A 9,979-nucleotide genomic window follows, 5' to 3' on the forward strand; every position below is an offset into this window, starting at 1 on the left:
CCCGCCCCGCCCGCCCGGCAGGTCCGGCCGCGGAGGAGCCGGTCCCGGGGATGCTGCCGGGACAGCCCTAGGCCGGGAGAGGAGATACGGGGAGAGAGGAGGCTCTGAGAGCGGCGGTGGCTCAGCCCAGCTCCTTCCGTGCTCAGGACACACCACTCCACTGCTGGGTATGTCTCTTGTTCAACATTTATTATTTAGTCCTCCCGCCTCTGCTCTACTTTTCCCCGTTGCTTTCTTTTATTTCCTTGTCCGTTTCCCCATCACTGGCATTTCCACGTGCTTCTGTATCACTCCCGGCTTCCTCTTTTGGCTTTTCATCTTGATTTCCTGTGTCTTGTTCCCCTTCCTCCCTCTCTCTGTCCTTCTCGGACTTGTTTTTTGTGTTTCCTGTATCGTTCCCATTTTCTTCTTTTGGCCTTTCATCTTGATTTCCCATGTCTTGTTCCCCCTTCTCCCTCTCTTTGTCCTTCTTAAGCTTGTTGTTTTTTGTGGTTTTTCTATCATCCTTGGCTTCTTCTTTTGTCTTCTCATCTTGATTTCCCACGTGTTGTTCCCCTTCCTCCCTCTCTCTGTCCTTCTCCAACTTGTTTTTTGTGTTTTTACGGCTGGAGTCACGATCTGGGGAGGAATAAGCAAACTTAAGCCAAGTCCCAGCACTCAGCAGTCGGGCTCAAGAAAGGTCCCCCCGCTCCCTCACCCCCACCAGGAATCTCTCGCTCCCCGTTTGCTGGGACAGGAGGTGCTGGGAAGCAGCACTGAGGGGAGCAGCCCTGGGGGCTGCAGGCACAGCACCCTGCCAGGACCCCTCACCAGGCCCAGGGAGGGCTGGCGTGTCGGTGACACCGGGCCTGGGGTGCAGGGGACACTCAGGGAGCGCTGCCATCTGGACTTGCACCAAGATTTTAATTTGCTGCTTGGAAGGAAATGGGTGCTGTGGGAATTCTAAGGTGTGGCTGCTGTGCTCCAGAAGATGAAAATGGGGAGTTTTTCCATTTCTGGGTGCAGAGGTGGGAATGACAAGTACCTTTCTGTGAGGGAACCGTCACTTCTTTGCCGCCTTTGCTCAGCTGCTTGATGTAGCTTTTGCTCACCTTATCCAAGGCCTGAAAGGGATGTGGCTCTTAATAAAAGCCCTGGAAATGCAGTTACATACCCAAGTTTTTCCTGTTTTCTTTTGCCCTCTGCTGTCGTTAGCTGGTCCTTTCCTACCACAAAACTCTTCATTTCTCCAGCATTACTGCCTGGAGTATCCCAGCTGGGATAACAGCTGCTCATGGATGCTGCCCTGAGCTCCTCCTCCCTGCAGCAGCCCCCTTACCGCAATGATGGTGTTTTGAGCAGCTTGGTCTGGCACGAGCTTCGCCTTCTCCAGGGCCTTTTCAAAGTTCAGGATTGCAGACCGGTAATCCTTTAATTTCACTGGAACAGACAAGGATATCAGCTGCTTTAACCCAGGATCGGGAGAACAACTAGAGGTAATCACACCAGGTAGTCTTGATCTGAGGGGTTGCTTTGGCTGTTAAATCCCAGAGATGTTTTCAGAACGGCTTCTCCACCTTGAGAGCAAAACCTGTGCCCACCCCTTTACCTTGTGCCTGTGCCACCAGCACAGTGGCGTGGAGCTGCCACTCCACATCTCCCTCTTCATCCGCTGACTCCAGAGACTTCTCTCCGCAGTCTTGGGCTGTTTCAGCTTCACCCAGCTCGAGGTAACACCGGCCGATGTCATGGAACAGACAGGCCTTCTCCAGGCTGGATTTTGCCATTGGAATCCTCTTCTCCCAGCTTCAAGCAGAGTAAGACAGGCAGTTATCGACTGTTGCTGGGTGCAGTTGTGATTCAACCACTGATTTGATAACTGAGGGTTCAGGTAGGAAAACTTCCCCATCCCCTGCTGCAGTGGGAACACACAACTGCACAGCCATGGCCCGGGTCACTCCAGGCCCCCGCTGCCCTTCCTGCTGGGCTGTACTCACGTGTTGATGGCCTGCTGGAACCTGCTGGTCCGGGCGTACACGCGGCCGATGTTGTCCAGGGCCCGGGACACAGAGTCAGGCAGAGCACTGTGACAGGGAGACAGAGGGATTGTGGCACTGGCATTGTCCTGCTCCTGACTCACTCTGAGTCCCTCTGGTGCTCCCCATGGCCTCAGGGGAGTAAAGGGCCCAGGTCAGACTGAAAGCCATGAAATTAAAGTCAGTTTTTGATTGACTGACCCCCATGGGACACAGGGGAAATGGCTTAGCTTTGATTATTGTTATTTTTTGTGCAAATCTGGCATTCCTTAAGTAAAAGCCTTTCCACTTTTCTTTGTCTCAGTTTCCATCTGGGTCCCTGACATTCATGGATGATTTCTGTCTTCCAAAGGGAAGACCCAAAAATGTGTCTTCAGTCTCTTGGCACCAGCCCTGCTCCCCGTGCTTGGACTGAGCTTTGCTCCATGCCACAGGCGGCTCCTATAAAGCCTGTGGGCTTTAACTTTTTTCCTTAATTATCCCCATCTTTGGAAGTGGCTTTGCCTACCCTTACCTTAGAGAAGGAAAAACCCATGAGTGGAGCAGCCAAATGAGACGGGAATCATGGAATAACCGACTGGTTTGGGTGGGAATGGGCCCTAAGGATCATCCAGTTCCAGCCCCCCCGCCACGCGGTCATTAACGGGAATCATTACCGAGTCATTAAGAGTCATTAACGGCGTTTCCAGCTGCAGCCGCCAGAGGGCGCGGCCCGCCCGTCACAGCGGCCTTCGGGTCCTTAAAGGAACTTTAAAAGGGTCCTAAAACCAGGTATCTCCTCCTGCCTCTCTCCTGCTAATTCCTGCCTTTATCTGGTGTACCCGGGGAGTGGGATCACCAGGAGAAAGGCAGCCATTTCCTAAAACAACACTCATTTCCAAAGGGATTTTGGAAAATGAGAAACTACCCGTCAGTGACATTTTGAAATCCCGGTGCAGTATTGGAAAAAATAACCCCCAAACCACTTCGATTCAAGCCACTATTCCGTGTTTTCTCATGTGCTTTGCAAACTGTCACTAAGACTACATTTTGCTCCACTGTGGTTCAGCTGGAAGAGCTGCAGGATGTGTCCAGTGTGGGCAGGTAAGTGCACCTCAGAGAGACATTTATTTCAAGCTGCTCTCATGGTCTGAATGAAAAGGGTTTTAAGACAAAATGGAGCAGAAAACTGGTGCAATTTCAAGGCTGAGCTTCCTGAGAAGGAGGTGCCTGCTTGAGGCTCAAGTGCTGAGACTGGGACTTGTGTCCTTTCACTTTGTTTCAGCAGAGGTTTCAATGTGCCCCATGCTCTAGGTCCTTAAAAATCTGCTTCAGGCTCCTTATTTTTGAAGTAGTAAAGCTAAAGAGTCACCAGAGACCCTGATACACAGGCAGAGCTGAATGTGTGGCCCTGTTAAACCTCCAGGTGAGAATAACACCATTACTTAATGCTAAAACACCTCCACGAGGTACTTTCCCCTTTCCCCCCCACTTGAACCTCCCAGCACTTACTTCTGCCTGGCACAATCCAGATCCCTCCTATAGCTGCGCAGAGCTGCCTCCATCTGTCCCATCTCCACCTGTGCGTTCCCAATGCAGCTGTGGAGGGTCCCAACCAGTTCACTCTTGTTGGGAACTTCATTCTCTGGCCGCCCTTGTATCTTTTTCAGGAGACGCTCAGCTTTCCTGCAGCTTTCCTCAGCAGAGCCTCTGGCCAGCACTGGGGACAGGGAGCAGAATTTGACACTGGGGTGTGACACAGAGATGTTGAGACCTTGTGAATTCCCCATCCCTGGGAGTGTTCCAGGCCAGGTTAGACGGGGCTTAGAGCAACCTGGGCTACTGGAAGGTGTCCCTGCTTATGGCAGGGGGTGGAGCTGGATGAGATTTATGGTCCCTTCCAACCCAAACCATCCTGGGATTCTGTGATACTGAGAAAGGGAGACCTAGTGCAGCGGTAACCCTCAGACAAAGGCTGGGAATGGTTAGAGCAGTGGGAGGCACTCAGCTTCCAGCCAGGAACCTACTCAGCTCAATATCCTCCATGTCCTTGGCGATGGCTCTGGCAACTTCAGCCGGTTTCCGTTTCCTGGCCCCGATCCCCCTGTGCTGCAGGAGCCGGCGCTCGTACAGCCGGGCATAGATCGGCTTCTGCTGCTGCCAGAAGTCCCGGCGCTGGTTCAGGTAGGAGATGCCATCCAAAACCAGGTCTTCGACTTTCCCCCCCTGCCTCATGTTGATCTGCATCAAGTCTGGAAATAAGATAAGGTAGAATCCAGGTGAGTATCAATGGACCTGAGCTGCAGTGAAGTGGGGAATCGCTTGGGAATGTTCTTCTGGTCTGACAGAGACAGTCTTGGAAACTAAATTGTCCTGTGCTCCTCAGAGCTGAGGTAATGGGGGAGTTACCAGCATTTATAACAAACCCACAGAGGAGGCACAGCCCTGTGAGCAGCGCTCAGCACTGAGCGTGAGTGTCAGCGGGTTTGTAGTTGTGACAGAAGTTCAGTCACTTGCAATGAAGCTGTTTCTCTTTCTCATTTCATCAGCACAGGTTGCTCTGAGTTGATTTATCGATGGGGAAGGAAATAAGCCCATAGTTATAAATGTTGGACCTGGCTCCAAACCTGCCCGTGTCCAGCACCACGTGCTACGTGACCTCTGGTACGAGTCAGGAAGAGTCACAGGGACAAAAACGAAGAAGAGAAATTAAAAAAAAGGATAAGAGGAAAAGAAAAACAGAACCTGCTTGGAAGGAACATTTAGGTAAACACAATGGAGAAACACCTTCATCCTTGAGCAACTTCTCCAGGAAGGTCTTGTCATCATAAAGCTGTCCCAGAAGCTCTCGCTCTGTTTTTGGATTCTTCACACGCTGCTTCTTTTTTGTCCCTTTTTGATCCTTAGTTGGTATGTTTTGCAGTTTCTGGTTGTTTTTTCTGCTCTGCGGTGAGAAAAAAAGCAAAGGAAGTTGGGGGAGATCAGTGGGGAACACTGGAATGATCAGAAGTCTGTCATGCTCCATATAAGGCAGCTTATTTTTTAATTAAAAGGAACACGTTAGTGTCTCACCAGCTGCTTTGGTCATGAGCAAGTGAAATTCTGCAGCCAATCGTGCTCCCTCAGGACCAAGAGGGTGTTACAGGAAAAGCAAGAACTAGTTCTGGCCTCTTGGAGGAACAAGACCCTACTGCCATGGAGCACCCCGAAGTGAAGCAATTGAGAAAGTGTCCATTATCAAAACTGTGACCTTAAACATCAGGTAAACCCAAAGTCAATATTGGAGCTCGTGGCACCCTGCTTGACCTCAGGGATGTTACTCATTAGCCTCGGATGGGCGACCAGTAACACCCCCAGGAAGGGGCTGGGGAGGAATTCCACATTGGGGTTTGTTTCTCCTCATGGCTCTTCCCTGCCCTTCTGCATTCTCCTGTAAGTTCTGGATGGTTTGAGCCAGACCTGCATTAGAGGCAGGTGATAAACACTCACGATGGGTCAGTGTGTTTAAATGCTCAGGGAGCCCTTCAGCAGACCTGCTGTACAGGACCTGTGTCCCTGCAGGGACTGTCTCCCTTCCCGTGCCCATTTCAGGCAGTTTTAGCATTGCAACCACTCTAGAAGCTTCTCCAGCAAGAGCTCTGTGCTGTACCTCTGCCTGCCTGCTCACGAAGCCCAGCTCCTCCTTGTTCTCCAGCTTCACCGAGGCTGGATCTGCAGACACAGAGGAAACCCCTGTTAGTGCCCACAACAGCCATGCAGGCTCTTGTCAGTAAAATGCCCATAAATGTGCCAAGCCCAAAATGTTCAGTTTGAACTGAAGCTGTTCTAATTCTTTCCCATGGAACAGGGGGTGTTGGTGTGTCCTGGGTGCAGGGAATGCAGCTCATCCACCAGCTCCTCTTGGGATTTTAATTCCTATTTTACACAGCACCGGGGGCTCTCACTGCAGCATTCCTACAGACAGGCTACATCCTGCAAGGAAACTGGGGAAGGAGAAGGATGCAGGTTCTTCTGGGGAATCACAGCTGGAGTGTAAAATGGCAGAAAAGCTCTGAGCACAGGGAGCTCCTGCAATCCAGAGAATTATTCTAAAGGTTTGTGTGCTGACATTAGGGCAAAACTCCTGTTGTGTTTTCATCTGCACCTGGGGAGGGCAGTGTCCAAGGGAAGGACAGAGCTTCCCAGGCCAGTGCAGGAGGATTCCCTTTGGCACAGCCATGGGGCCCAGACCAGCAGCGCAGGCACAGGCGGATCACAAGGGTAGCAGTTCCCAATCCTGCCACACGAAGGACAGGCAGGGAAGCACTTTGGGAATGTGCCCTGTTAATGTGTGTGCATTTCCCAACTATTCAAACATCCAGCTCCATGCTGGTGTGTTTCCTTGCTTCCCTGCATCTTGGAGCTATTGACTGATGTATAAAATAGAGTTTTCTAGTTTTTTACTCTGCTCCCGTACCTGCAGCCCAGGGGCTCGAGGGAAGTTAGAGACCTTGCCTTGAGCCCAGGAAGATTCCAGCTGGGAGCTGTGGCAATACCTGATCATTGTGCTAAGCTCAGGAAGCAGCAGGAATGGAGGAAAACAAGCCAGATGTGAAAACTTTCCCTGTTTTTTTAAATAACGATTCCATATGAAAGCGCCGCAGGCTCTGGCGCCGCTGGCACGTGAGTTAATCCCTGGCACTGGGGGAGGGCTGAAGTTTGGAAATTTCGGGGGAGGGAGGCCTGGCCTATCTGGGGATCTGTGCAGGGTGTGAGCGGGGCGTGCCGGGCGCTGGGCAGGGATAGGCTCCAGGATGCAGGGATAGGCTCCGGGATGCACCGGAGCAGTTCCAACCCGCCGGGCAGGTTTGGCAGCCCCGGGGGGGGGGGGTCGAGCACGGGGCTCCCTGCACGTGGTGTCCTGTCGGGGGTGGCAGCCCCAGGTGAGGTGTGTGTGTGTGCCCCAGACTGGCCCAGACTGACTGTGCCTGCCAGCGTGGCTGAGAGAAAAACTAAGGGACAAGGGACAAGTTCTCCGTTTGCTTTGAACCCCACGAGGTCCTTGGCCTCTCCTGTCTCTGCAGGACCCGCTGGTGATCTGAGCCAGAAGTGATGAAAGCACAACTCATTGCAAGAGTCAACAGTTTCACTGCTCTTGTGCAATGGAAATTGGAGGAGAGTCAGGATTTCGGGAGGCCAGTCTCAGGTAGCATGGCACATTTCATTCCAGACTTTGAATATTGGGATAAAGATCTCAAAATGGATTCTGGAATTAAATGGATTCTGAAATTAGTGCTGGAGGTAGAATCGCAGAATCCCAGCATGGTTTGGGTTGGAAGGGACCTTAAAGCCCATCCAGTCCCACCCCCTTGCCATGGGCAGGGACACCTTCCACTAGCCCAGGTTGCTCCAAGCCCCATCCAACCTGGCCTTGGACACTTCCAGGGATGGGGCAGCCACAGCTTCTCTGGGCAACCTGTGCCAGGGCCTCCCCACCCTCACAGGGAAAAATTTCTCCCCAATACCCCAAGTAACCCTGCCCTTTCTCAGCGTGAAGCCATCCCCCCTTGTCCTGGCACTTCAGTCTCTGTCCACCTTTCTTCTCGGCTCCCCTCACACACTGGGAGGCCACTGGTGAGATGAGCTGCTCTGGTCTGTATTCCCTGGAACATTTCCATGGTGACTTTGGAAATTTTAGTATCAGGAGTTACCTCTAGAACTGAAGGGATCAGACACTGTGTGTGAATGGGCACTGAGGGGGGAAAGGACGAAAAAAAGAGCAGGGCTGGGCTCTTTGTGGTGCTTCCTGGTGCTTCTGGATTCACCTGCCACTGAGCACATGGACCCAGGAGCAGCAGGACTGTGGTGTGGGGCCCTTGGGTCACTGGCAGAGCTGATCTGCCATGGGCTGTGCCCTGAACAGTGTCAGCCAGGCTCGTGGGGGCCAGGAAGTGGCACTTCTTACTGCCAATGCAGTTCATAATTGCCTCCTCTGCCTTGTTGATGCCCAGCTGGAACTTGTGCTGGTCCGGGCGGAGCCTCCGGCCTCGATGGTAAAACACCAGCGCGAACTCGAAGTCCCCCATGGTGTAGAGGGTCTCTGCCTTTTGGTAAAGCCCCTGAAATGACATTTGGGAAAAGAAATTATTAAAAAGAGGGAAAAAAGTTTCATGGATCTCAAGTAACTCCTGACAGGCAGAAGGGAGAACCCAGGGGTGTCACAACCTGAGTACAACAAACCCCAGTCCTGGAGCTGACTGAGCACCTCCACTGCTCCAAGAGCAGCAGAAACCTCAGGAGTGTTTGGAGTGAGCTGTTCCCTCCCAGCTCTGCCTCAGACCCTGCAGGGTCTCACAGATCCAGGCCAGCCCTGGTCCCCCTGCTCTCACCACTTCCTCTGGTTACCTCGGTGAACGCTTTGTCTCTTTGGAGCGAGGCTTCAGCATCCTTCAAGGAGTTTTCTGTGTCCCCAAGTTTCAGGAAGCATTTGGAGCGGGTGATAAGGCACTGCTTGTCCCCTGCCCTCAGCTTCAGTGCCTGGAACCACAGACACGGACACGTCACCAGTGCTGGCTCAACACCACAAATACACAAGTGCAGGTATTTGGTGCCACCTGCACAGTCGCCACATGGATCTTGATGACACATGATGATAAAACCACAGGATTTTTACTGAAAAGAGCCTTCCCTTGCAGTTCACAGGTTCCCTGTGCTGCAGGGGCTGCCCTGCCTGGGTCACCCCCTGGTGCCGAGACCTCCTGGGGACACGTCCCTCCGAGCCACCTCCCCTCGCCTCGGGTGCCACGTTCCCTCCGCTGCCTCTTCCCCCTCCTGAACCGAGTCGCGGCCGCTCCCTCTCGAGGCCCGTCCCGCCCCGGGCCGCTCGGTGTCCCTGGGCTGCGCCCCCGCCGCGGCGCCCTCACATTGTTGAAGCAGCCCAGCGCCTTGTGGTGCTGCCCGCGCCGGCTTAGCGTTGTCCCCTCGGTGATGAGGCTGCCGAAGGTGACGATGGGCCCGGGGTCCGGGTCCGCCATGGCCGCGCCGCGCCGCCGTTGCCGGGCAACGGCCCCGCTTCCGGTGGAGGCCCCGCCCCTAGAGTGACGTCAGGCGCGCCCGGTCAGTGCCCACGTGGGTCCCGGTGCCCCGGGAGCGGCCCCGGTACCGACCCCGCACCCCGGCCCGGCACGCCGGCCCTCGCTGCTGGGCAGGCGCGTCCGCAGGCCGTGCCCGGGGCTGCCGGCGGGTGCTCGCGGTGTCTCTGTCCCGTCCCGACCCGGTGCCCGTGCGGTTCTGTTCTTCCACCCGCGTTCCCGGAGTCCTGCGCGGCCCCGGTGCAGCCGCGGTGCCGAACGCCGGGCAGAGCCGGTTCCTCTGCTCCCCCGGCTCACGGCCGGTGCCTCCTGCAGCGGCAGCACGAGGGGCAGCCGCCGCCCCCCTGCCATCGGTTATTCGGGACCGTTTGGCGCTCGCGGGTGGCCCCGATACCGGTTTCGCCGCTGCAGTGGCCAGTCCTGGCCAAATAAATGACTAACGGGAGATGCTGATGGTTCCCTCCCGTCCGTGCTTCAGTCCCGACTTTATTTTGGCGCTGGGTGAGACCCCGCGCCAAGATTCGTCTTGGAGACACTTTGTTCCTGCCAAGTGACTCACAGTGGGGGGGGGGGAGGTGTCTGTCCCGCTCGGGGCTGGTGACATTTAACGTCACCATGAGACAGATCCGCGGTGCCGGGGCTGTGCTTACCCGGCCCCGGCGGCGGGGGCGGGAGGCGGGGTGGGGGTCACGCCAGGGTGGGGAGACACAGGCGGCCGAGCCCCGGAGTGGGAGGCGGGAGTGACACACCCCGTCCCCGGGGAGCCCGCGCAGGAAATTTCAGGCAGTTGAAGCGTTCGGGAACAGTTTTCCAGGGATACTTTCCCCACTGGCAGCGCCGGGCGTGACACGCTGTGCCCAGCGGGGTGGGCAGGAGCATCGTGTCCGCGGGGCTGTCGCGGGGCTGTGCCCAGTC

At 54.9% G+C, this 9,979-nt stretch overlaps 1 protein-coding gene across 1 annotated transcript; it reads right to left on the bottom strand.

Moving 5' to 3' along the window:
* Window positions 1-164: 164 nt before the first annotated feature.
* ODAD4 (outer dynein arm docking complex subunit 4) lies at window positions 165-9,383 on the bottom strand. Its single transcript, XM_027748005.2, has 12 exons — window positions 8,897-9,383; window positions 8,379-8,510; window positions 7,939-8,092; window positions 5,644-5,705; window positions 4,782-4,938; window positions 4,022-4,246; window positions 3,507-3,714; window positions 1,977-2,063; window positions 1,589-1,785; window positions 1,319-1,419; window positions 1,025-1,103; window positions 165-618 (listed from the first exon to the last, which is right to left on the bottom strand). The coding sequence occupies exons 1-12, from the start codon at window positions 9,005-9,007 to the stop codon at window positions 215-217; spliced, it is 1,917 nt and encodes a 638-aa protein (XP_027603806.2). The 5' UTR covers window positions 9,008-9,383; the 3' UTR covers window positions 165-214.
* Window positions 9,384-9,979: the final 596 nt, after the last annotated feature.

The sequence above is a fragment of the Pipra filicauda genome, unplaced genomic scaffold (assembly GCF_003945595.2).
Source record: "Pipra filicauda isolate LSUMZ 115617 unplaced genomic scaffold, ASM394559v2 scaffold193_size2426894_pilon, whole genome shotgun sequence".
Taxonomy (NCBI): Eukaryota; Metazoa; Chordata; class Aves; order Passeriformes; family Pipridae; genus Pipra; species Pipra filicauda.

Coding starts and splice junctions, on each gene's coding strand:
- ODAD4 (XM_027748005.2), bottom strand. CDS start 9,007: ATGGCGGACCCGGACCCCGGGCCCATCGTCACCTTCGGCAGCCTCATC. Junction 4,247..4,781: donor GAAGTTGCTCAAGGATGAAG/GTGTTTCTCCAT, acceptor TCTTATTTCCAG/ACTTGATGCAGATCAACATG. Junction 1,786..1,976: donor TTCCAGCAGGCCATCAACAC/GTGAGTACAGCC, acceptor CTCTGCTTGAAG/CTGGGAGAAGAGGATTCCAA.